This window comes from Symsagittifera roscoffensis, chromosome 4 (genome assembly GCF_963678635.1).
Source record: "Symsagittifera roscoffensis chromosome 4, txSymRosc1.1, whole genome shotgun sequence".
Lineage (NCBI taxonomy): Eukaryota > Metazoa > Xenacoelomorpha > Acoela > Convolutidae > Symsagittifera > Symsagittifera roscoffensis.
In genome coordinates, this window is record NC_087065.1 from 2,773,169 (window position 1) to 2,800,881 (window position 27,713).

At 37.7% G+C, this 27,713-nt stretch overlaps 2 protein-coding genes across 2 annotated transcripts in view; one reads left to right on the forward strand and one right to left on the reverse strand.

Annotated features, from left to right (window-relative positions):
- Positions 1–27,713, reverse strand: part of LOC134843608 (TBC1 domain family member 30-like) — a 551,730-nt gene that overhangs the window by 170,090 nt on the left and 353,927 nt on the right. The window lies entirely within an intron of this gene.
- LOC134843873 (mucin-2-like) lies at positions 1,016–26,673 on the forward strand. The gene is made up of 9 exons (XM_063860189.1): positions 1,016–1,205; positions 4,278–4,545; positions 4,620–4,708; positions 17,932–20,952; positions 21,029–21,113; positions 24,607–24,766; positions 25,058–25,168; positions 25,661–25,712; positions 26,522–26,673. Exons 1-9 carry the CDS (start codon positions 1,016–1,018, stop codon positions 26,671–26,673), a joined length of 4,128 nt encoding a protein of 1,375 aa, XP_063716259.1.

Sequence of the window (27,713 nt, forward strand, 5' to 3'; positions counted from 1 at the left end):
AAGATACCCACGGGTATTGGACGAAATGCAAAATGTCTTCATGCGTGAACTAAATGTGACACATGAAAGAGGACTCTTCTGTGGGAGGAAGCAGACAGAAAATGAGACTTTTGTGAGATTCCACGCGGAATTAAGCGCTCTTGCGGGCAGATGTGATTTTGCAAATACAGCAGAAAATGTTCGTGAAATTTTTATTATGAATATGCGGTAATCGGATTGCCAACGAGAATTATCAAGATCAACAAAGTAACCCGAAGAAGTTTATAGGATCGCTTTATCGTATGAACGCGGTGAACGTGCCTATAAGTCATACACTGGAAAACCAGCCTCCTCAGCGCCGTCGATAACCATAAAACAGGAGCCAGTTAATAATATCCAAAGGGGACAAAGATTTTTCCGAGGTCGAGGACGCGGGGGACGCGGAGCATACACCCAAGGATCAAGCAGTGGGGGCAGCGGTAATAACCGTAGGTGTTATAATTGCGACGCACCGAATTTTACTCTTGACCATATTGCGAACTGTCCTGCAAAGGGAGCAACATGTAATTCGTGTCGGAAGCTGGGACATTTTGAATGAACATGCAGAGGAATTAGGAGAGGTACTAACCAGTGGAGAGGACGAGGACGAGTCGGATTAGTGAGAGATGAAAATGAGCACCATCAGAGCATGCAAAGTGTTAGTGATGTGGCAGAAGATCCAGTGGCGTGGGTGAACCAGCAAGGAAGCGGGGAAAATGAATCCATGACGTCAGGTTCTGATGATTATATGGTGATGTCAATTAAAAGGCAGAAGAACGTGACAGAACTGAAAATTCCTGGGGCCCGAGTACAGGTTGAGGTGTCAGGAAAAAAAATGTGGTTGTGGATCGATAGCGGATCCCCGGTGACAATTTTCAGCTTGACAGACCTAAAAACAACATTAGGTAAAGCGAATATTCAGTAACAACCTTCGAAAGATGAATTTTTGGATTACAACAACAACCGAATACACATACTTGGGAAGGTAGCGGTGACGATGTCATTAAACGGCTGGGCAGCACCAGCACAGGTGTCAGTAATATCCGAAAATCATCAGTCAATCCTTGGGCGTGATCTGATGGGCACCCTAGGCCTGGAGTTGGTGCAAAAGAAGAAGGTGATGGGAATCACGGGGGAAGGTAGCAGTCAAGAAGAGGAGGAATATGATGAATTGCAAACTTATTTCTGTAAGTTGTACCCAAATTTATTTACCAGGATAGGTAAAATTCAAAACGCTAAGGTAAAAGCCAATTTCTTCGAAAATTTAAATCCAATACAACAAACGGGGCGTAGGGTGCCTATCAGTCTACAAGATAAGGTAGACCAAGAAGTTACTCGGTTGATAAACGAAGGTCACATCACCAAATTACAAGAGTGCTCGGACAAGTATTTTGTCTCTTCTATAGTAATCACTGTGAAAAAAGATGGAAGCATGAAATTGGCCTGAGAATCAAGAGAACTGAATAAACAGGTACACAAGAATAAGTACCAAATGCCAAACATTGACGAATTAGTAGACGGAATAAGTCAGATAATTGCAGAAAGGAAAGCGGGGAACGTGTATTTTACAACGCTGGATTTCACATACGCGTATGGACAAGTTTCTTTAGACCAAAAAACGAGTGGGCAATGTAACTTTTCACTAGTTGGCGGGAAATTGAAAGGAACTTATCGTTTCAAAAACCGGTTTTACGGGCTCACGTCAATGCCAGCGGAACTTCAAAAAGTGATTGATAATTTACTTAAGGCAAATGCTTTCATCGATGATATTCTAATTGCATCTAAAGGAACCAAAGTAGAACATATTGCGTTAGTAGAGAAAATATTAAAAAAGTTGGACGTTTCTAATGTTTTTTTGAAATTACGAAAATGTGAATTTGCAAAAACCGAATGTGAGTGCCTAGGATATCGAATTGGGGAAAGCGGTATCGCGCCGTTAGTCCGGAAAACACAAGCGGTGGAAGATCTGAAAACTCCGAAATCTCGAAAACAATTAAAATTACTAATGGGTTAATTGCACAGTTTGCATAAATTTTTGCCAAAACTTGCGGAAGTGAGCGCACCGTTAAGACCATTACTAAGTCAGAATAACGATTTTGTCTGGACGCCTAATTGCAAAAGGATCTTTCAACAACTAAAAGCACTGGTGAACAACATTGTGGAACTAAGACATTTCGATATTCACTGTGAAACGAGGATTATCTGCGATGCAAGTCATTATGGCCTAAGGGCCGTGCTAGAGCAGTACAGTACCTCCGGGTGGCACCCGATTTCGTTCACTTCACGGTACCTTAATCCGGCCGAGAAAAAATTTTCTACCAAAGAATTAGAACTACTCGCGGTAGTGTGGGCCACTGAACAATTTCGAAACTATATATATGGTCTTTATTTCACAGTTATATCGGACCACAAGGCATTGCTTACATTGTTAAATCTTCCCCAAAGGCAAATAAAACATTTTTTAGCCAAATAACTCGATGGTACGACCGGTTAGTACCTTAAGATTTCCAGGTTGAACATAAACAGGGGTCAAAAATGGGATTGGCTGACTATTTGTCTCGGTTTCCATCCGCAGAGGCACCCGTGACCAGTCACTATGATGAAAGTTTTACAGTAGCGAAAATAAAAATGATAAACGAAGCATTGAAACTTAAGGATCAAATGAAGCCTAGGGGTCAGGAAGTGAATAACATTAGGCCAAAACCGACGGTAGAGGGCGAGCGGTCATGTTTCGAAATAACAAAAACAGTTGTATCCAATGGGAATAAAAGAAAGGCTGAATATGCAAATATTCACCGTGAGCTCACGCGCTCACTAGAGGGCGTGTCTACATGCAACCGGCGGTTAACCAATCAGAATCGAGATATTTGCATACCGGCAGAAATATGCAAATATCGAAGTGAGAAAATCAGACGTTGTTCTCAGTACGTAAATTCAAGTTGTACTCTCGAAAATAGAAATTTACTCAATATGTCATCAATCAACTCTACTGAAAAAAGCGACCCACGAACATCCGCTGTTGTTAATACTTCAACCCATTCCGGAGATGTAAACCTTAATGTTGTTCTGAATCGATTAAACCAACCACCTAGTGTAAGTTCTGACTCTGATATTGAATTAATACCACCGGAAAAAGTTGTTCCAAAACAAACAAATTCGAAAAACTTAAATACTTTTATTTCACTTCCCCATCAGTTTCCTGGATTATCCTACCCACTCGTGCAGAATGATAATTGGATTTACTCGATAGTACCTACCGACAGTAAAGTAGTTAGAAAGATTGATTACCCCGAGATCCTGAGTTTGAAAATAGTCGAAGCCAATCTGGAAATGGACCCGATTCTGAAAACGATCCGCGATGCAATCAGAGATAGGAAACCTAAGGCAAGGAGATCATCACAAGAATAGGACAATATTACGCCCAACACTACAATGACTTTGCCGTATGTGAAAATTGCCTGTGGATGGATCGCCGGCTGGCCATACCGAAGGATATGTCGTCATCAGTACTCAATCGTTTGCACTTTAACCACCACGGATGCGATAAAATGTTTGCAGCTGCAAAGGATGTATGAATACCATTAATGCACAAAAAGATTGCCGCTACAGCGAAGTACTGTAAAGGTTGCGTAGAAGCAGTTAAAAATCTTAAACCAGATATTCCAAAAAGTGATATGGGGGACACGTATGTGCCTAAGGAACCTAATGACTTGGTTCAATTAGATTTCTGGGGTCCGGTCAATTATGTAAGGGGTAGAAAAAATTATGTACTAGTAGCAGTGGATACTTTTTCGCATTGGCCGTCGGCTTATGTCTGTTCAAGTAACAAGTCTAAAAATGTATTAAAGTTCCCAAGGAAGTACATCAATACTCATGGGCACCCAAGAAAACTGCATATGGATCAGGCAACCGGATTTTTTCGAAGGAAATTCAAAAATTCTGTAATTATGAAGGCATTGAACTCGTAAAACCTCCGGTTAAGGACCATCGCGCAACGGGATTGGTTGAACGGACAATTGGGTCGATAAAAAATTACGTTCTCACATATCTTCAAGAAAATAGCAACTATAAGTTTGGGTTAATGATATCTCGTGCGCTAAGTGCGTTCCGTTTTGTGCCCCATTCTAAGACTAAGCAAACGCCATTTGAGGCTTATCATGGAAAAGAAGCGACTACGGCTGTACGAAATTTGCCGAAAAAACAATCATTGAATTACCTCAATTGGAATAATGTTATTAACCACAAGTTATCTTGTTTAGACAAGGCGAGTATTCTTCCTAATGTGGAGTTAACCCTAGATTGGGAGAAGCGGAGCGACCTGGTATACGCCCCTGAAAATAGAAAAACCCCAAGGGTTTTGGATGAGCAGGAGTTAATCGAAACGGACGCACCCAAGGCAACAGAAATAGTAGACCCCAAGGCAGCTCAAGTGTTACCCGAGGCACCAGCATGGCTCAACAGACATAGAACTAGTACTACAACAGTATATCAAAAGACGGGGAAAACAGACCCCAAGGACCCGAGAAGGTTGAAAAATTGACTAAACACACAGTACAAATGGAAAAAGGGTCGTTATTAAGGCGAAGTGGTGTTTCATTTAGGTCGGCGGCTGAAGAAAGCCGAATTGTGAATAGAAGTGACGCGTGCACCCCAGGTCCTAGTTCGAGTTCAACGAGCACCCCGGGTCCAAGTAAGCCCACAAAGCCTAAAAGAAAAGCCGATAAAGAGCAATTAGAAATAAAAAATCAGCGAAAAAACCGAAAAACAAGCAAATCGTTGAGTATAGCGAAGATGAAGATATGGGGCGAGCGAAAAAACTAAATAAGCGACGAATAGTCGAGTACAGCGAGGACGAAAGCGACGAGGAGGGGATAGCGATTGGGCAGTCGAAACGAAAGATACGGCAAAAATTGCAGCGGACGGAGAAAACGAACCGTCGGCAACGGACAAGAAGCGAACACCGAAAACCGTCGGTGTTAAACGGAAACAAAGCGAGGAGGCAACGAGAAAATCGACGCGACAACGGAGAGGAGTCGACAAAATGGGGGGAGTAATGATTCACCGAATAGAACATAAGTAAATGATGACGAAGAAAAACCTTAAGGAGAGGTTTGGCAAGTATGCCTGAAAACTAAATGTAAACTAAAACTGAATTACTAAAACTGTACCTAAGTATGAGTTAAATTTTACATCTACGATTTAAAATTTATTTGTGGTTGCCCGAATGAGATAGGGACCAGTTTGAGTTTATGTAAGTGCTATCAATTTGTACCAGTTTGAGTTTATGTAAGTGCTATCAACTTGTATCTTCTGTCTGGAGACCTGCTGTCGTGACCTTGCGATCTCTAACGTCCGGTATGATCAGAAATAGAACGGTGCAGTAAGATTTCGATTTGATGCCTAACAGTTGCTTACAGTTCAAGTTAACAACTATTCTTTTTCTATTCTACACTTACCACTTCAACAGATAATCAGTTTCTGGGTCCCCTTATTTTGTTTCTGGTGTTCGATTTGTTCTTCATGATTCTTTGCGTTACCTCTGTTGAAACGTTTTTTGCTACTTTTTATGCCGTCTATATTCTAGTTTTGTTGGTTGTCTTTTTTTTGCTTCGAGTTTTGTTTTCTCTTTCGTTCGTTTCTGTTATCTTCTTACCTTCATCTTCGCTTCATGTGTATTCTTCTTTGATCTTTGTATTTTCTGTATCTACTACGATTAGTAGTTACTCCCTGTTTGGGCTGCTGACTGCTGACACCAGTTCGATAACGTCTAGTTTCCTGTTTTGATATTTTAATTGTTTTGCCTCGACAAAATTCATAGATACCTGGAATTCTCCAATTTCTCATTTAATATAATTTCGTGAATGATGCTTTTTATATTTGATTTCTCCCCTGCTTTGTCTGGGTGATTCCTTTCGAATGTTTTCTTTTTCAGCTTTTTGATCTCCTTTTTCTCTATGGCATTGATTGGAACTGAGTTGCCGACTACCCCCGCTGAAGCTTATAGTCAGGTTCTCAGCAATTTTCTTCTAATAGCAACTGCCATTTGTAGTGGTGTCTTTTTTATGTCCACGCGTTTTGCCGATGTTGCGGTTTTTCTGAATGGGTCAATGAGTCGTTGCTTGATGATGATGATGGCTCAGACCCTTGATGTTGTCTTCTCAGCAATTTCTGATGAAATTTTGGGTACTAGGCTGGCTAGTTTGAACTGAATTCCTCTCCTCGCCGTCATTCTGACTGGTGGCTTATCTACAGTTCTTTTCCCTGTCTGTAGTATTGTTTTTCTCTTTGACATTTTCTGTAACTCTTTATGCTCTTATCGTGCGGCTGTTTGAGCAGGCTTGGCATTGACTTTTTGGGTGCGTTCAAGTACTCGATGTGTGAAAACGTGAAAATGGTCCTGTTCTTCTTGCAGATTAATACGCAACATAGCCTTGAAGATCTGAATGGTCGCTGGAGTTCTGGGTTGGGAACAAAAGCAAATCCGCTGGTGCACATATAGATCGAGCAGTGATCATAGGTGTGTCGGATGGATGCTATCAAGAATGTTTGGGTATACTTTTGTGTGCATTGTGTGGAGGAGTTTATCTTTTTGTCGACCAATAAGTACCGTACAAGCATTTGAGAGCCTCCGAAATTCATTTTCTGACAAAATTCACCTTTTTTGCGATCTCTTCTGATGACTAATGCAAAAACTTCATTTCAAAGGGGCTTTTTGCAGAGTTTTTCGATTGAGTAACCTCCTCAATTTCCGTTTTAGTGCTTCTCTCAACTCTGGTATTTTTGTTGTCGATGATCATTTTGTGGGTGAACCCGAGTTATTGTTGAAAAAGTTTCGTCATCAAGAGTGATTCTTTTTTGGTGGGGTTCCCTTCATTTTGTTTTAGGTCAGTTTCAACCGGCCCTCACAATATTAATAAAAATGGTATGCTTCAGTTGTCTTCTGTCTGCGTTCCGAACACTCTCTTTTTGTGTTCCGCCTCTATCTGTATCTCTAATTAGTAATTTTTATGTTCTTTTTCTATTTGGGTTTTCGTTTTTTCCTGTTTGTTTCGTTGATGCTGGTTTGGGTCACTAATTCAGTGTTTCCAGTGAACACTATTAATGGGACTAATAGTCTGCTCAGAACCATTAGTATTGCTTTTCAATTTCCGTGCGGAATGCACTTGTGTTTATGTGTTGTATCGGTGTTGCGATGACCGTGCTAGACGAAAATCAATTCTCTTAGATGGCTGTGGTAGTGTTTCTTCCATGCCTCTTTTCTTCTTCTCAAAAACTGATCAGTTCAAATTAATTTAGCAAAATATTTGTTCATGATATGTTTGACCGTTTTCTATATGTCCCAAACTATTGGGATTCACTTGATTTGTCAATTGCACAGTAAGCATTCTTTCGTTTTCCGCGCAAATTTTGATGAGTTGATTTGGTGCGCGATTCTCAATTACTAAGCTATTGAAGGGCTAGTGCCAATTCAACTGGGTCTCGCTCGCGACATATAGTCAATATGTCCTATTTTTGATCCCGCCAAATGATTGACACCAACATTTAAAGGGATTCGTTTGTCTATACATCTTGTGAACCAAAACCGTTTGGTTTTTGATCTTGCGTATAATGCACTGATTAAAACCTGATGGTCTCTGATGAAGGTAAAAAATTTTCCGTACAAACAGCATTTGAAGTGCTTAATTTTGAACACCACTCACACTGTGTCAAGATCATTTATCGAGTTTTTTTCTTCCAATGAGTTCAAAAATCTAGATTCATAAGCAATGGTTATTGAACCTTCCTCGGTGAACTGATCTAGGGTCGCCGCTAACTCAATTAGTGCTGCATTGCAGATCACCCGGGTCTTGAGGCTCTGATCAAATTGATTTTGTTTCTGTTTTTCAGATACTAATTTTTTAACGTTTTTAAATGCGATGATATGTTCAGATTCACAATCTAATGAGTTTTTGTCTGTGTATTTTGAAAAAGATCACAAGTGGGCTGTTGTTTGAGCAAAATGTGAAATTCACCTTCTTAAGCTGAATTGAACCAATCAAAAACTTAATTAGTTGAAAGTTTTTGAGGATTTCAAACTTCCATTTGTCATTTGATAATGTTAGGTTTTTAAATCTCTTTGGATTCCAATGCTTGTTTCACTTTTTGGTCCTTAAATGTGTGAATACAATTAAAATTATGAAATGTTTTCTTTTGGAATTTTCTACTCTCGATCGATTAGTTGGCTTCGATCTGTTTCTACTTGATCTTTAAGATGTATTGATTTAAGTCTACACATCTGTTGTAATGGAAATTTTTCTCCGCATCACGTGATTTTTTCCAAATTGGACTTGCAGTTGGTTGAAACTTTTTTTTTGATTCCTTGCTTGATAAGTGGGTATGAGGTTTCAATGTATTTATTATATATTGTGTTTGGTTTTGTTTTGATTTGTTTTGTACCAATTTGGTACAAATACTTGGTGAAATTTTTTCTTTTTTTTGTATTTTGGGCCATTTTGTGGGTGTCAAGAAATAGAAAGCAATGAAAATTTAATATTTATTATTCCTATTTACCTAGAAAAAAAATTAGAACAGAAAAAAATGTGCTTACAATGCAAAACTTTTTGAACTGCCTTGGCAACGAAAAAGAATTTCAGAAACTGAAGTTGAAATAAGTATTTTGCGTCTCAATTAAAATATTTTTTTCTTATTCCATTTTCTGCTTGCTCGCTATACTTGCTCAAGTTAGGCTAAAAACCAAAAAATTCAAACCGGTGTTCTCAACATGGATAATACTTCAATATTTCAATTTCATTTAAACCGATAGCCCGTTCTGATAATTATCCTTGTTTTCTGATTTTGTTTGGAAAAAAATTAAGAAATCAAAAAAGTTAAGAACCGCAAAAACATTTCCTTCTTACGTTCAAGGATGGGAGTAACAAGTCTTCTGGTTTCCAGGCCCTGAAATGCTATTTTTTTCGCCTATTTTTTAGCATGATTTGATTCTCTTCTGTTTAATTTTTGATCTCGTTGATTTTAATGTTTCCTCAAAGTTTGCTGAGAAATAAAAAAACTTCAATAACGGTAAACGCTTATTATAAATTGTGTCTTCTAAAGTGGAAGCAAAGCAGATTTCAATTTTTACTGCATGTTAAAAACAAAAGTAAGAATCATGAATTTTCGGTTCACTGGAAAAATTCTAATCGCATAACTTCCATGCATGAAAAGTGTTGATCTCAGATCAAAAGTGCTTTTTTATACTTATGAAATAGCATGAAAATTTTGATTCGTAGAAGTCAATCTTAAAGTAAAACTGAAAACGGTCACATTTCTCAGAAGTCTGGAAAATCATTAGCCAAAATTGACCCTAAAATGTCGTGTTATCTAACATTTGGCTTAAATTTTTACAATAATCATAAAAAGTCTGTTTTCAGTGTTTTCACTGCCGAAAACAATTCTAAGAATTAACAAAACTTCAAATGGCTTACAAGATTTTACAAAAAAGTTTTTTTCTATCATTGTCGATCTAGTAATCAAACAGTTTATTTTTTGATTGCAAAAACTAAATTTTTATAAGTTTTGGTTTAAATACCTTAGATGAATTTTGTCTTTATTTGGAAAAAACATGGAATTTTTCTGTATATTCTACTTTGAAACAAGTTGAAATGATCTATGCTCTTGTTTTTGGCCTGAATTAATTTTTTTTAATATTTAAATACTTTCATTACGTTTTTTTTTTTTTAATTTTTATTTTTCTTCTCAATGCACGAACCAGGAAACAAGTACCCCACAAAAAAATTGTGCGTCTTTGATAATGATTTTCAATGGAAGCTTTTTTTAAAAAAGATTCAGATTTCAAAGCTTTCTAGAAAGGTTCCAACTGTCTAGAAAGGAACTAGTCTTGGAGAAGTCAAGAAAAAGAAAACAAGTTAAAAAAATTTGAAAGAATGTATTTGTTTTAAAGATTTTGAAAATTTTATTATGAACCAGAATGAAGTTATCTATACTTTTTTGCCTCGAATGAAGCTTCTGAATTATTTTCATAGATTGATTTTTTCTGGCTTTTCCGCTGAAACCATAAACTAGGAAGCAATTCTAGGCATCCCAAATTAATTTTGTAAACAATTGATGATGATTTTCAATCAAAGAAGTCTAAGTTTAAAGCGTGCCTTGGCATTTGTCTCCACATTCGCATTGTCCTCAGAAGACTTTTTTTCTCTGGAGCCAAAACTCAGACTTAGCACCTACTGCTTAAACAATATTTTAGAATCCATCAGAAATCTTGCTTCAAAAGATTTTTAAAATAATGTGGAATTCGACAAAAATTCAACAAGAATTCAACAGAATGCAAACCATTACCAAAGACACAAGCTTGGCTGTTGTTGATGTTTGCACAGCATTATAACCAAAAAAACGTAAGTTTTTGTATATAGCTATGAAACTACTTTTTTGACAAATAAGCGTTTGAAATTTATGGGCTGTTTTTTTGAACAGATTGGGGTTTAGATTTTATTACTTGAAATCAAAAAATGAAGCTCCTGAAAGTATTAAGTTTTCATTGAAATGTTTGATGCTTCACATTGAAATGTGAGAAGAATGGGTCAGGGTAACATTTTACTCAAGATTTTTTTCCTCGATATTTTTGGAATTTTTATTTTAAAAAATAATAATCATCCAATTTTCATTATGCAAAAAATGTATGACAAGCATTTTTCCCTTGCAAAAAAAAACTTTTTTGGACAAACGGGAGATCTACTCCTCAGGAAAAATCAGCAGTAACTTTAATAAAAACTAATTAAAAACAAATTGGAAGGATTTCTTAGTTTGAGTTCTTAGGAAAGACGCTTGTCAACCTATTTTCATAAATGGAAACTGTAGGATAAGCATTTTTTTCAGAAACTTCTCTAATCCAAGTGTGTCAATAGCATTTTTTTGGAAGTCAACCCGGGTGTCTAAAACATTTCTATTACTGTCAGGACAAACCGAAAATTATCAGTAAGCTCTATAGCTTAAGAGTTTAAAAGTGATGAACAGTAAAAAATAAGGCTGGATCATTTTGAGTTAATTCGTCACGTCTTAATATGGTTTTTCTTGTTTATTTTTGCCGTTAAGCATCTATGAAAGTTATTTAACTAAACTAACACTGAATCAAGCAGTTATTGTTCATAAGGCCAAAATTGGACATTAGATAAATAAGTCGAAGAAAAAACCTTATTGTTATTTTGCTAATCAGAGTTGACCTTTGCTTAGAAACAGGAAGTTCTCCAAACCATACCTTAAATGAGATGATGATCAATTTTACCACAACTCGTGACACTAAAACAAAACAAACCCACATCCTCAGACAAACTACCTTGAATTGATGCGACAAAATTTGTCCAACCAAGACAGATAGAAATTTGAAAAATATTAAGAGCTGTCTAGCTTTTTTCTGGACTCATAGCTAAAATCTGCCAATTTTATTCGCACAAATTGTTTTCTGTCTCGAGAGCGAGTTGATTGATTGATTGATAATGGCTAAATTTGTGCTGAAAATCATCGTATTAGCATTGCTTGTCAATAATAGTGAGTTCAATTATTGTTCCGATAACAAAAAAAGCTAAATAATTTGACCTATTTTTGACAAAAATTTTACAAATGTCAGATGAGTATATTGATGTCAAAATCCTAAGAAAACATATCTACGACTGGCTTTTGCAATGTAATTAAGGCAAATGAATTGCCAGATTATACATTAAACCAAATTTACCCAGACCCCCCCACCCCGACTCCCCCAGTTCTTCGCCAGATTGAACACTGATTGCCGTTTTGAGTAGTGTCTAACCCGCCCCGACATCGGAACAAACCAGTAGCGAATTAAGGGGTGGTTAGGAGGTGGATGCTCCCTTCCTCAGGGACTCGTCCCCCTGCCCACTGAAGCGGTCACTCGTTTGGTCTTTTTTTCTAGACATCATTTCAATGTATTTTGGGGGTGTCAAGAAATAGAAAGCAATGAAAATTTAATATTTATTATTCCTATTTACCTAGAAAAAAAATTAGAACAGAAAAAAATGTGCTTACAATGCAAAACTTTTTGAACTGCCTTGGCAACGAAAAAGAATTTCAGAAACTGAAGTTGAAATAAGTATTTTGCGTCTCAATTAAAATATTTTTTTCTTATTCCATTTTCTGCTTGCTCGCTATACTTGCTCAAGTTAGGCTAAAAACCAAAAAATTCAAACCGGTGTTCTCAACATGGATAATACTTCAATATTTCAATTTCATTTAAACCGATAGCCCGTTCTGATAATTATCCTTGTTTTCTGATTTTGTTTGGAAAAAAATTAAGAAATCAAAAAAGTTAAGAACCGCAAAAACATTTCCTTCTTACGTTCAAGGATGGGAGTAACAAGTCTTCTGGTTTCCAGGCCCTGAAATGCTATTTTTTTCGCCTATTTTTTAGCATGATTTGATTCTCTTCTGTTTAATTTTTGATCTCGTTGATTTTAATGTTTCCTCAAAGTTTGCTGAGAAATAAAAAAACTTCAATAACGGTAAACGCTTATTATAAATTGTGTCTTCTAAAGTGGAAGCAAAGCAGATTTCAATTCTTAAACAATATTTTTAGAATCCATCAGAAATCTTGCTTCAAAAGATTTTTAAAATAATGTGGAATTCGACAAAAATTCAACAAGAATTCAACAGAATGCAAACCATTACCAAAGACACAAGCTTGGCTGTTGTTGATGTTTGCACAGCATTATAACCAAAAAAACGTAAGTTTTTGTATATAGCCATGAAACTACTTTTTTGACAAATAAGCGTTTGAAATTTATGGGTCGTTTTTTTGAACAGATTGGGGTTTAGATTTTATTACTTGAAATCAAAAAATGAAGCTCCTGAAAGAATTAAGTTTTCATTGAAATGTTTGATGCTTCACATTGAAATGTGAGAAGAATGGGTCAGGGTAACATTTTACTCAAGATTTTTTTCCTCGATATTTTTGGAATTTTTATTTTAAAAAATAATAATCATCCAATTTTCATTATGCAAAAAATGTATGACAAGCATTTTTCCCTTGCAAAAAAAAACTTTTTTGGACAAACGGGAGATCTACTCCTCAGGAAAAATCAGCAGTAACTTTACTAAAAACTAATTAAAAACAAATTGGAAGGATTTCTTAGTTTGAGTTCTTAGGAAAGACGCTTGTCAACCTATTTTCATAAATGGAAACTGTAGGATAAGCATTTTTTTCAGAAACTTCTCTAATCCAAGTGTGTCAATAGCATTTTTTTGGAAGTCAACCCGGGTGTCTAAAACATTTCTATTACTGTCGGGACAAACCGAAAATTATCAGTAAGCTCTATAGCTTAAGATTTTAAAAGTGATGAACAGTAAAAAATAAGGCTGGATCATTTTGAGTTAATTCGTCACGTCTTAATATGGTTTTTCTTGTTTATTTTTGCCGTTAAGCATCTATGAAAGTTATTTAACTAAACTAACACTGAATCAAGCAGTTATTGTTCATAAGGCCAAAATTCGACATTAGATAAATAAGTCGAAGAAAAAACCTTATTGTTATTTTGCTAATCAGAGTTGACCTTTGCTTAGAAACAGGAAGTTCTCCAAACCATACCTTAAATGAGATGATGATCAAATTTACCACAACTCGTGACACTAAAACAAAACAAACCCACATCCTCAGACAAACTACCTTGAATTGATGCGACAAAATTTGTCCAACCAAGACAGATAGAAATTTGAAAAATATTAAGAGCTGTCTAGCTTTTTTCTGGACTCATAGCTAAAATCTGCCAATTTTATTCGCACAAATTGTTTCCTGTCTCGAGAGCGAGTTGATTGATTGATTGATAATGGCTAAATTTGTGCTGAAAATCATCGCATTAGCATTGCTTGTCAATAATAGTGAGTTCAATTATTGTTCCGATAACAAAAAAAGCTAAATAATTTGACCTATTTTTGACAAAAATTTTACAAATGTCAGATGAGTATATTGATGTCAAAATCCTAAGAAAACATATCTACGACTGGCTTTTGCAATGTAATTAAGGCAAATGAATTGCCAGATTATACATTAAACCAAATTTACCCAGACCCCCCCACCCCGACTCCCCCAGTTCTTCGCCAGATTGAACACTGATTGCCGTTTTGAGTAGTGTCTAACCCGCCCCGACATCGGAACAAACCAGTAGCGAATTAAGGGGTGGTTAGGAGGTGGATGCTCCCTTCCTCAGGGACTCGTCCCCCTGCCCACTGAAGCGGTCACTCGTTTGGTCTTTTTTTCTAGACATCATTTTTTCGCCGACCACCCTAAAAATTTTGTGAGGTCGTTTTAGGCATCAATAAATACTATTTTTGAAGGGGGAGCGCGTACCAAGAAAAAACGCTTCCAAAAACTGACTAAAACATTGTTTTTTAAAAAAAACGCCTTCAACGCAGAAAATTTGGTCAAAACAATTTCTCACATTTGAGAGAACTCGGAAAATCATTTGGTTGACCTAAAAAAGTCGACAAGTTTTTCAATTTTTTAAAAACACTTTTCCTCCAGCAAATGCTCGAGAAAACGCGGCATAGGTTCATTGATTCATGGGTTACAAGCCACATCGGCGTATTGCACGTCATAACTTACAACTAATTCAATTTTAGTTATCTCAATTACAAATTTTTATTGATATAAAAATTATGCAGTCTGATTTTCCCGTATGCTCATTTCAATTTAGTAGCTCCGCAATCCAAATAAAAAAATGAAACAATAATGCTTGTATCTGGTATCAGGGCGAGGCTTTGAATGTTTCGAATGCCTTTTAAATTCCAAGGAGCAGTAAAAAATAAAATTAATTCTTTTTTAATTTGAGGTTTTTTTGTGAAACCCATCACCTCACACGCCATATAACGTACCAAGTGATAGATTTTGCTCCTATTAACGAATCAATTACGGCAAATAAGTTCCTTGAACCAATTTAGAACAAATCCTAAGACAGATTAAATCCTCGCTCACAATAGCAAAAAATACATCGCGCGTTAATTGTCCCAAATTGGCCAAAGCTGCAACAGTTTAATCCCCATAACAGTACGGAAACTAATCACAGGTGAATTATCTTTTCAAATTTAAGCTCCGGACAACAATACTTTTTGAATGATATAAAAAAAATTCTGTCAAAATGGCTAATTAAAAAGCGGAAATTTGTCTGAAGAAAAATAACCCACCCGAGCACAAATATTCCGTTACATTCGTTACGAAAGTCGAAACAAAAAACAAACACTCGACCTGGGTGGATCTAGGAGTTGTTTTCTGATTTAGGCCAATCAAATTTGTTTTCTTTATCCTATAATGTTTTGAAAAGTCTTGAACAAAGATTGGCGCCGTAAGTAAAATGGGTCGGCTGCCTTCCAGCGTTTCCAACTCTCTCCTAAACAACAACAAGACTGCTCGAATCAAAACAGAGCCCTGAATGTTCCGACTGCTTTTTAAAACCTATGGAGCAGTAGTAACAAGAAAAAATTGAATAAAAAAAATTTAAAATGTACTTTTTTTTCAATTTGAGATTTCTTTTGTGAAAATCATCCCACCACGCCCCATATAAAGTACAAAGTGATCAGCCCACACGCCATATAAAGTACAGATTTTGCTCATAGTAATTTGTAATTTTATTCCAAATAAGCTTCTTTCAACCAATTTGGAACGATTTCTAAGACGGACATATCTTCGCTTACGCATTAATAGCGCGAAATATATCCCGCGTTAATTGTCCAAAATTGGCCAAAATGCCATTCTTTAAACCCCTATAATTTTACGAAAGTTGATCACAGGTGAAATATTCTTTCAAATTTAACTCAGGACAGCAACATCAAAAAAATGCCGTCAAAGTGGCTAGTTAAAAAGAAAAAAAAACCCAGCCCGAGCATAAATTTTCCTTTATTTTTGTTACAAAAGTCGGAACAAAAAAGCTTTTATCGATAGTGGTTAAATTTTTCTCTGACGCAAAGTTTATTCGCAAGTCCAAAAATCAGTTAGAAGTCTATCCAATAGTTGACAAAAACACTCTGATAAAAGAGAACAAAAAGAACAATTTTGAAAACAGTATACTAAATTTAAATTGTTTGATACCCCATCAAATGAGGCGTACCTTTTTGAGGCAATATTAATCTCAAAACATTGATAGTCTAAAACATAGTTATACGTTTTATTTAGGCAGAACATTTCACACATTGTTATAAATGTCCATTGCAGAAATGCAGCATGCAACAAACTCCTTGGGCTATATCATTCGGAAAGTACTATTGTCTTGACCTCGATTAAAAAAAGTATTTTTTTTGTAAAAGTATGAGGGTTCAAACATTTGGGATTTGGGCCATTTTGGGATATTTAACGCGTGATACATTTTTTGCTATTACCGCGCGAGCGGAAATTTAATCTGCGTTAGAAATTTTCCCCAATTAACTAGGCTATTTTTCAAAACTTCTCCGTTAGCAGAAATGAATTCTATCACTATGTAATTTATTTGGCTTGTGGGTGTGTTTTCAAAAAACTTACAAATATGTTTTTTATTTGAAAAACTCATCATAGATGCAAGCGAACACTTCTCTGTAAACCTTAAAATACAGTCCGAACAGTAAAAGTTTCGCTTTGATACAAGTCTGGTTTTACTGACGCGTAATATGGACGCGCAAGAAAACAAAGTTTGAAAATCTGTTTTGAATTTTGCAGTTTTCTTAAATCTCATTTATGCTAATTGTTTTGGCCGCCAAAAACAATCGTATATATCTTCCATCTGTACGATCGGTGATTCTGCAGCTTGAAACTACTATCTAAGACACGGGCAGATCTAGGATTTTCGCGAGGGGGGTTGGAGGTCGGATTTTCAAAAAGTTTTGAAAATTTTGTCGACATTTTTTGTTTAGGTTGAACGAATTGATTTTCTGAGCTCTCCAACTCACTATAAAGACCCCATTTTGATAAGGAAGTTTTGGAAAACAAACAGGCCAAAAAAGCGTTTTTAGGCACTTTTTGGAAAAATTTGAGCAGGAAATTTACAGAACAGTAATGGAAAACTTTAATTTTTGGACAATATTCGAAGATAAAAAAATTCAGTTGTACGAAATTATTACGGCCGATTAACTACTTTCAATTCAATTTCGAACGATTTTGTTTGTATAAATAGCCACGCATAAATACTTCGTGTTAAGTTTTCAGCATCAGTAGTAAAATCTTTAATCCGCACATAAATTGGTTCACAGCTTGGCTAAATTGGCTCTCAAGTTTTTTGAACATTCTCTCAGACTTTTGAATTCGAAAAAAAACTTTGATTGACTATAGAAAAGAGTGCAATCGGAAAATTCAGGGCATTCATGTTTAGCATTCATTTTTGGTTTGAGAATCAGCTTCTCCTTTTTTTGCTGCCCCTGCTTTGAATAAACAAAAAGTCCTAAATTATCGAAATCTGCAAATTTTCAAACGCCTCGAATCTTAACCTACATTGGAAAATTTTGCTGAAGTTTTTGAACAAGATAGGATAGTCTCTGTTGAAACCACGGCGGCAATCTTGAGCCGTTCTAAAACTCCTGATCTAAAATGCCTGCAGAACAAATACCATCTATTCATCCCTACTCGAAAATAGAGTTTCATTAGCTTACCGAGAAAAAAAACCAGCAATTTGTAATCGAGTAATGTTACCAAGAAAATGATTCAAAATTAAACTTTCCAATATCTTTGCTTTCAAGAAAGCACATTGATGAAATTCCTTTGTATCCAAAAAAATCATGAAACTTTGTGTTTTTGGGAAAATTTCCGGAGCAAAATTTTTTGGTATTTTATAGTTTAAGAAAAAATTCAAAATCTAAACATCTCTACTGCGCTATGGTAAAACTAATGCATTTAAAAAACCTAAATTTTAAATTTATATCATGCTTGTGAAAAATTACGATGTTTCGTTTCAGTTGCTTGCGATAACCAGCAGCAGTCACATATGTTAGGTTTCAAGGATGAGAAAGTAGGAGACAGTCCATTTTCTCGGCTCACTATCCTTCCGGGTAATCATACATCCAACCCGTCGACTATAGAGACGACAAGTGAAGCTACCACAATTGGAGAGCACACAACTACCCACAATCGACCCACTTTATTTCCCAAGCCTACTACCCACCCGACGACTGAAGAGACAACAACCGAGGCTACCACGACTGAAGAGCTGACAAGTGAAGCTACCACAACTGGAGAGCATTCATCTACCCACAATCGACCCACTTTATTTCCCAAGCCTACCACCCACCCGACGACTGAAGAGACAACAACCGAGGCTACCACGACTGAAGAGCCGACAAGTGAAGCTACCACAACTGGAGAGCACACAACTACCCACAATCGACCCACTTTATTTCCCAAGCCTACTACCCACCCGACGACTGAAGAGACAACAACCGAGGCTACCACGACTGAAGAGCCGACAAGTGAAGCTACCACAACTGGAGAGCACACAACTACCCACAATCGACCCACTTTATTTCCCAAGCCTACTACCAGCCCGACGACTGAGGAGACAACAACCGAGGCTACCACGACTGAAGAGCCGACAAGTGAAGCTACCACAACTGGAGAGCATTCATCTACCCACAATCGACCCACTTTATTTCCCAAGCCTACCACCCACCCGACGACTGAAGAGACAACAACCGAGGCTACCACGACTGAAGAGCCGACAAGTGAAGCTACCACAACTGGAGAGCACACAACTACCCACAATCGACCCACTTTATTTCCCAAGCCTACTACCCACCCGACGACTGAAGATACAACAACCGAGGCTACCACGACTGACGAGCCGACAAGTGAAGCTACCACAACTGGAGAGCACACAACTACCCACAATCGACCCACTTTATTTCCCAAGCCTACTACCCGCCCGACGACTGAGGAGACAACAACCGAGGCTACCACGACTGAAGAGCCGACAAGTGAAGCTACCACAACTGGAGAGCACACAACTACCCACAATCGACCCACTTTATTTCCCAAGCCTACTACCCACTCGACGACTGAAGAGACAACAACCGAGGCTACCACGACTGAACAGCCGACAACCGAGGCTACCACCACTGAAGAGCCGACAACCGAGGCTACCACCACTGAGGAGCCGACAACCCAGGCTACCACTACTGAAGAGCCAACAACCGAGGCCACCACGACTGAAGAGCCGACAAGTGAAGCTACCACAACTGGAGAGCACACAACTACCCACAATCGACCCACTTTATTTCCCAAGCCTACTACCCACCCGACGACTGAAGATACAACAACCGAGGCTACCACGACTGACGAGCCGACAAGTGAAGCTACCACAACTGGAGAGCATTCATCTACCCACAATCGACCCACTTTATTTCCCAAGCCTACCACCCACCCGACGACTGAAGAGACAACAACCGAGGCTACCACGACTGAAGAGCCGACAAGTGAAGCTACCACAACTGGAGAGCACACAACTACCCACAATCGACCCACTTTATTTCCCAAGCCTACTACCCACCCGACGACTGAAGAGACAACAACCGAGGCTACCACGACTGAAGAGCCGACAAGTGAAGCTACCACAACTGGAGAGCACACAACTACCCACAATCGACCCACTTTATTTCCCAAGCCTACTACCAGCCCGACGACTGAGGAGACAACAACCGAGGCTACCACGACTGAAGAGCCGACAAGTGAAGCTACCACAACTGGAGAGCATTCATCTACCCACAATCGACCCACTTTATTTCCCAAGCCTACCACCCACCCGACGACTGAAGAGACAACAACCGAGGCTACCACGACTGAAGAGCCGACAAGTGAAGCTACCACAACTGGAGAGCACACAACTACCCACAATCGACCCACTTTATTTCCCAAGCCTACTACCCACCCGACGACTGAAGATACAACAACCGAGGCTACCACGACTGACGAGCCGACAAGTGAAGCTACCACAACTGGAGAGCACACAACTACCCACAATCGACCCACTTTATTTCCCAAGCCTACTACCCGCCCGACGACTGAGGAGACAACAACCGAGGCTACCACGACTGAAGAGCCGACAAGTGAAGCTACCACAACTGGAGAGCACACAACTACCCACAATCGACCCACTTTATTTCCCAAGCCTACTACCCACCCGACGACTGAAGATACAACAACCGAGGCTACCACGACTGACGAGCCGACAAGTGAAGCTACCACAACTGGAGAGCACACAACTACCCACAATCGACCCACTTTATTTCCCAAGCCTACTACCCACTCGACGACTGAAGAGACAACAACCGAGGCTACCACGACTGAACAGCCGACAACCGAGGCTACCACCACCGAAGAGCCGACAACCGAGGCTACCACCACTGAGGAGCCGACAACCCAGGCTACCACTACTGAAGAGCCAACAACCGAGGCCACCACGACTGATGAGACAACAACCGAGGCTACCACGACTGTAGAGACAACAACCGAGGCTTTCACGACCGATGAGACAACAACTGAGGCTACTACCACTGAAGAGACAACAACCGAGGCTACCACGACTGTAGAGACAACAACCGAGGCTTTCACGACCGAAGAGACAACAACCGAGGCTACCACCACTGAAGAGACAACAACCGAAGCTACCACGACTGTAGAGACAACTACCGAGGCTTTCACGACCGAAGAGCCGACAACCGAGGCCACCACGACTGTAGAGACAACAACCGAGGCTTTCACGACCGAAGAGCCGACAACCGAGGCCACCACGACCGAAGAGTCAACAACCGAGGCCACCACGACTGAAGAGTCGACAACCGAGGCTTCCACCACTGAAGAGACAACAACCGAGGCTACCACCACTGACATGTCGACAACGGGGATTTTTTCAACCACCGAGTTATCAACCCTTCCTCCTGGAATCTGCGTTGTCTGCAATAACGGAACGTTTTCTCCAGAAACAGGTGGGACATGATTTCTTAATTTATATTTTCTTCTTTTTTTTTCACTGCAGTTATTCAAATTTCAAACATGTTTCAGGAAATTGCCGAAAACAGGTTTGTCCTGAAGGAGAATGTCTGAAAGGATGCTGCGAAAAGTGCTCCACAGGAGAATACAGCGGAAAGTGAGTTCATTTAATCACTACATAAAAACTGAACTTCTCAGCCATTTCAAATATATAGCCAAAGAGTCAGTTCAAACTCATGGTATGCATAAAAACGAAAAAATATACCCCAATTTATCGATTCTTTTTGATGTAAGTTATGCCAGGTTCAAGGTTTCGATCTGAGCTAGAATTATTGTTCCTAGAAAGTTCTAAAAAGCTGGTAGATACTTTGACAGTCTCGCTAAATTTTTGAATTTCGTTCTTATTACATTGTAAACACCGGAACCAAAAAAAAACGAACAGTCAAGTGAAACAAAAAATAACAAAACCAAATAAATCAGCCGTACAATTCTCCCTAAATAACCTACCGTAGAAACTTCATGTATTAATACACACATTTCGCCCCTCAAATCGTAACCTAAGAAAGCGGCGGTTAATGAACTGTGTAATAAGAAAGAAACGACACGTGCGAGTACAAAATGTGTAAAATTATCGGGGCAAGATGTGTGAGGGCGAGTTCTGCCACTAAAATGGAGGGGCAAAAAATGGGCGAAACTTGGGACAAACAAGTTATTCCGTTAATGATGCAACTTAATATTAATAAGTATTTTTCCTTTAATTTTGAAAAATGGGTGTAGCAATGCCGCAAAGCCGATTGAACTGCTCGCATCAAGGCGGAACTCTATTTGTTCCGACAGCACTTTAAAGTCTATCGAGCAGTGTTCGCTTTAGAAAAATTGATAAAACTTTTAAAGAAAAAATTTATAAAAACACTTTCAGATTCTTTTGCAACAGTAAGGCTCACGCTGTGTAAAGTAAATAGTAATACAATTAGCATATAGCTAAGTATTCAATTGATCAAATAGCATGCCTCAATTTATTTTGGAACAACTTCTAAAATGGTTTAAGTTTCCGCTTACGCGTTAATAGCACAAAATATATCACACGTTAATTATCCCAAAACGGGCAAACTCGCAATGTTTAAGCGCTCGTACTTTTGTAAAAAAAAAATTACAGGTGAAATTTCTTGTTTTACATTTGAGCTCAAGATCATCTAAGACATATTGTTATTCTGGGCTCAAACTGAAAAAGATAATTCACCTGTGATTTTTCCGAAAAGTAACAGGCGTTTGAAAACTGCTAATTTGGCTGATTTGAGATAATTAAAGTGCAATATAACACGCGTAAAAGGCAAACAAGACTGCTCGTATCAAGGCGAAGCCCTGAATGTTCCGACTGCATTTTGAGGTCTATGAAGCAGTAATAACATGCAAAAAATTAAATGTAAAAAAAAATGAAAAAAAAATTTGTAAAAAAACTTTTGTGATATTTTGTGAAAATCATCCCCCCACACGCCATATAAAGTACAAAGTGATAAATTTTGCTTCCAGTAACACATCAATTATGGCAAATAAGCATTTTCAACCAATTTGGAACGATTTCTAAGACGGATTAAATCTCCGCTTACGCGTTATAGCGCGAAATATAGCGCGTTAATTGTCCCAAGTTGGCCATAGTGCCCATCTTTAAACCCCATAACTTTACGAAAAATGATCACAGATGAAATATCTTTTCAAATTTAAGCTCAAGACAACAATACCTTTTGAATGATGTAAAAAATGGCTAGATAGAAAGTCGAAATTTGTCTGAAGAAAAAAAACCACCCCGAGCACAAATATTCCGTTACTTTCGTATCGAAAGTCGGAACAAAAAAAGCGTTACAAATTGAATTGAGGCCAGCAATATAATTCTATTATCACAATACGAGGTGCTAAAACATACCCTTAGTTTTTACATATCATGGGGGGGCGAAAATGAAGAAACAATGAAAAGATCTTCTTTTTTTTCTCAATTATTTTTTCAACCATTCAACCAAAAAAAAATTCAATTGTCCTATTTGCAATCGGAAAATTCAAAGCTTTGCCTTGATATACGGCTAGTCTTGCTGTAATTTAAATTTAGCTCTAAGTGTTCTCTTCGTTATATATTCTCTATATTTATCATACATTGTGATGGGTTCAATTTGTAATTAAGAAAACTAATTATGAAATGACAGAATGAAAGATTGAACAATCGGTGGGTGTTTACAGGCACCAAAAAAAAAGAAATCTTTCCATTTGTGCCAAAATAAAAATCAATCGCATCTCTACCAAAGATAATCAATTGATCAACGACTAGTAAGCCTACTATTTTGAGCTCTTGGCTTAAGGTAGCAGGTGGCCGGCTCTTTTTTGTATAGATTCTTACCCTCTGTTGACAAGCTCGCAACTGCGGCCGTCATAACTTTGCTGTTTTGTCCGAACAGTAGAAAAAGAATTTAATACTTCGTTGGCTCACAATTTGTCCAATCAGAAATCGAGCCGAACAACTTTAGTACAAATGAGGTCAACATTTTATTTTGATACACATTAATCTTGGTACAAATGGGACTTCACCGAACAACAGCTCCAGACGTATTTTTTTTGGAAGGATTTGTAATCTAATTTTACATACTTTCTATCTGATTATCTGCTTGTACTCCGCGTCGAGAAAGAAAGTTAGTCCACTATTTGGTTTTTTCTCATGGTCCTTGTCATCCTCGTGGGAAGTCAGTTAGCCATTCTAGATTCATCCAACCCTTTTATTATTTTGCCTAGCATATTCCAATGTACAATTCTATCACGTTATAACTTCGAAAAATGTTCTTTTTCGGACACATGTTTCAAAGCAGAAAATTTTCAATTGGATATAAAGGCAGATCCTTTTTACACCAAGCAGAAAAAAAAAACGAATTTTTTCATTTATTGGCGTTATTTCCCAAATAAGTGCATATCGCAAATTAAGTTATCACATGATTTGTTGATTCTCAGACAATGTTTATAGGAAAAATCATCTTCTGTTTTGATAAATAATGAAAAACTTGATGAAAATTTGTGACTTCTATGAAAAGAATTGCACTTATTATTCATTTTTAAAATATAGTAATGTAGCATCGCAGAAGAAAATGAAGAAATCAAAAGTTGTTAAAAAATGTAAAAAAATCCTTTTTCTTTGTGAAAAGTTTAAATGAGCATAACTCCCTTTTTGACATTGCTCAGCAAAGCAAAAAGCACATAAAAACAGCACATCAAACATATTAAGGCAGTTCAGTTGAAACTTTTAGGTCGTTGAAAATGATTCTGTCACTAATATGTTATTTTAAAAAAAGCCAAAACTGTTTCTCTCGAACAAATAGGCGAACTTTGCAATCTCTTGTAATAAACTCGCAAATCGTATAATTTTTGCTTTTGCAAAAACAAACACTGGTTGCAAATCCCACAGGCACCTTCAGTTTTGAATTCAAGTCATTCGATTAAGAGGGAAGACCTTAATAAGGAGAAGAGCGCTTAGAAGATCAATTAGGCCGACCCAAAATATTGACAAAACTTTCTGTGACGAAAGTTTTTGCTTTCTTATCCCTCTCGCAAAAAGAAAACTTTTGCTTTCTTAACTGTAAAACCGCTTCTGACTTGCACTCTGATTTGGGTTTTAGCAATGCAACTGGCTACACTGCGTGCATCAAGTGTGCGGCCGGATCCTATGCAAACGAGAGCGGAAGTTCCAACTGCACTGCTTGCGAGAAGGGCTATTACACCGGAAACACCACAGGCAACTCGGTCTGCACCCAGTGTCCACAAGGATTCTACTGTCCGGTAAACTGATTAGGCTTCAGTAAATTAATTAATTGTGGTGAGACTTGACAGTAACTTTGATACGAAATAGCCGAATCAAGATATCAGCCTAAAAACATTCGACATTTTTGTTGAATGGGTGGGTATTTTTGGTGATTAAGTTTGCTGTTTCAGCTCGGTAATTTTGTCCCAACAAAAAAATTTATTGAAGTAGAAAAAAATCATTCACAAATGAGGTCCGAAAAAATATCGAGACTTTTAATAGCATAGGTATGGGCTATTCTGGGCTATTCTGGGCTATTTGTGTTTCAGAATGCTTATTCGTCACCCCGCCGATGTCCCTCTGGTGACGTCTGTCCGGCTGGGTCGGTGGTGGCCACCAAGTGCTCCAGTGTAGTCGAGTCGGCCGACCACACGTCACAGGTACACTCAGTGGTGCATGTTGCATTCTCCGGTATTTTCCCTAACACAACCGTTTTTCATGTTTTAATGCCTGTTTCATTATGCTTCAATGTGATTGGCTGAAGGTCATCCATATAAAAACAAAACTTATTTTGGGTAACAATTGAAGCTTATGTAACGTTTTCTGTTTAACAGAAAAGACGGAATTTTCTCAAGGGGGCATTTTGAAAAAAAAATCAAAATGTTGTCGACCTTTAGGACGGTCGACCAAAACCAGTTTCTGAGCACTCCTGAATTTACCAAAAAAAATGGGCGCATGCTCAGATCATTAATGGGGATACAAGAAGAAATTAGTAAACTATAGTTTAATTTATAAAGATATTTCTTGATTGTTAAATTATTTAGGCTTGAACTTATGAACTTAAAAGCTTGAAACAGAATGTAGCTGATTTATGAGCCAAATTGTGTTTTTGGTTGATAATCAGGTTGAATTGTAGAACTAATGTTTTTCAGAAATGCAAGAAAACTGCTTGGTACTATCTCTTCATCATTGTGCCTGTAATCCGTGAGTACATCAAACGCGGTGATATTTAAACCATACTAACCAGTCAAAAATAGTGATTGATTACGTGATAATTTCGAACGATTCACTGAGAGGAAAACTTGCTTTGCTCGCAAAAAAGTATCTTTCCATTTTTTGGTGACTGAACTATTTCGACTTCATCTATTGTGATTGATTCCATTGCTTCTGCTTGCATCGTGTTCAGTTTTGAGTCCTTGACCTCCCCGCACAATATTAAGTTGTCCGGCTCTTTTTCCTTTTCCCCCCCACCTGCAAATTTTTCTATGCAAATTTGTTGATCACATTGTCCGATTGTTATGAAAATTCACATACAGACTAATAAGGCCATGACAAACATATTTGGTCTGCATACTCAACCTCGTAAAACCACTCGTTACACTAATATACTGAAGCTCGTGTGAGGTGGGGGGGAAAAGGAAAAAGAGCCAGTTGTCCTAATGTAAGAATACAGGCTATAATTTTTTGTAACCATGATTGTCCAGCAGAGTGAAAAAGAATTGGTGCTCTCCAATAGTGTTAAGACAAGATTTCTGGAGTACTATTTTTGGAAAGCGCCAATTTTTTTTCGTAAGCTCCAAAGAATTCACGTAAGTTATACTTGACACCGCATCACATTCTTTTGTTTGATAGCTGGAATAAAATTGAAGCTTCTGGGGGAATCATAACAAAAAAAAGAATAACTTAAATCGTTGTAAATCATCCTTGCCCATGCATGCCCTAGACTTTTAAATACCCCCCCTCCACTCTCTTTCTCTATCTCGTCCTTTGGAACAACCTCTGTGTTGTTTTAGTGGCTGCGACACTCATTGGTGTGCTCGTAGGGGCGCTTGTGGTCTACAATCTGGAGCGACCAGCCTCAGTCTACGACAAAATACAGCCCCGAATGGGCAAAATGCACACGGGCATTCGCTCTCTCCTCGGACGAGGAAGAGTCATCAATTAACTCCTATGTCATCCTGTCTCAAGTAATCAATCAATCGCAGTTATCTAATCTCAACCAACAGAGTGCTATCTTAAATATATCGATACCAGTCGTACATTTAACCATTTTGAGTAATTGATTAACCTTAACATCTTAATTTAAAAAAATTTCAGTTCAAAATTGGAACCATGTGAACAACATCCTACCCTAATCACCCTCTAATCTACTAAACAAAAAAGCTCTTTTCCGACCCCTCCCCCTCCCAAATTTGAGTTTTTTCTTTAAAAATCTTCTTACAATAATTAGTTTGTTCGCCATGCAAATGTTCATTACATTAGTACAAAGATACGTTGTCATGATGTAATGGACTTACGCATGGTGAACAAACTAATTATTGTAAACAGATTTGTTTTTCATACTTTACAACTTATTATCATGCGTTTAGCCATAATCACCCATACAACAACTGAGAACAATGAAAATTTGAAATGAGGGGAGTAGAAAAGAGCCGACAGAAAACATTTTTGCAAATATTGTTTTCTCAAGTTTTGAAACACAGCAGTGGTTTTTTAATATCTGTTCATTTACGGGCTTACAATTTTTCAAAAAATCACTTTTTTGTTTTCATAAGAGGGATAACTTGAAAAACTTGAATTGGGTAATTATGGGAATTGGGAAAATTGAGTTTCATCTTTTTTCTTTGTGTATTTTTGAAATTGATTTGAAACTGTTTATCGCTGGAGATAAATATGATTTTCTTAGCCTGATGTAGCAATTTTTTAAGCTTAAATTTCTCTGACTGTTTGTCTTGACTTGTTTGTCTTTGTTTTGATAACAAATAGTAGAAATCAAATCGTTAGCGTTAAAATTTGATTTTTATATGGAAAAACTATAAGTTTGCACGTGTTTTGTCTCAATGTTTGTTTCAATTACCACGCAACGAAATTTATAAACCATTTTAAATCATCATAAAGCGCGAATTATGCAGAGCATTGCCAAATGGGCATATTTCGGACTCCCCAAAATATACCAAAGACTATTGCAAAAAAAATTTACTATAG

Bases quoted from the DNA above. Each gene is read 5' to 3' on its own strand.
- LOC134843873 (XM_063860189.1), top strand. From the start codon at position 1,016: ATGTCATTAAACGGCTGGGCAGCACCAGCACAGGTGTCAGTAATATCC. The intron at 24,767-25,057 runs GTAAACTGATTA...TTTGTGTTTCAG, and splicing joins CACAAGGATTCTACTGTCCG to AATGCTTATTCGTCACCCCG. The intron at 25,169-25,660 runs GTACACTCAGTG...AATGTTTTTCAG, and splicing joins CGGCCGACCACACGTCACAG to AAATGCAAGAAAACTGCTTG.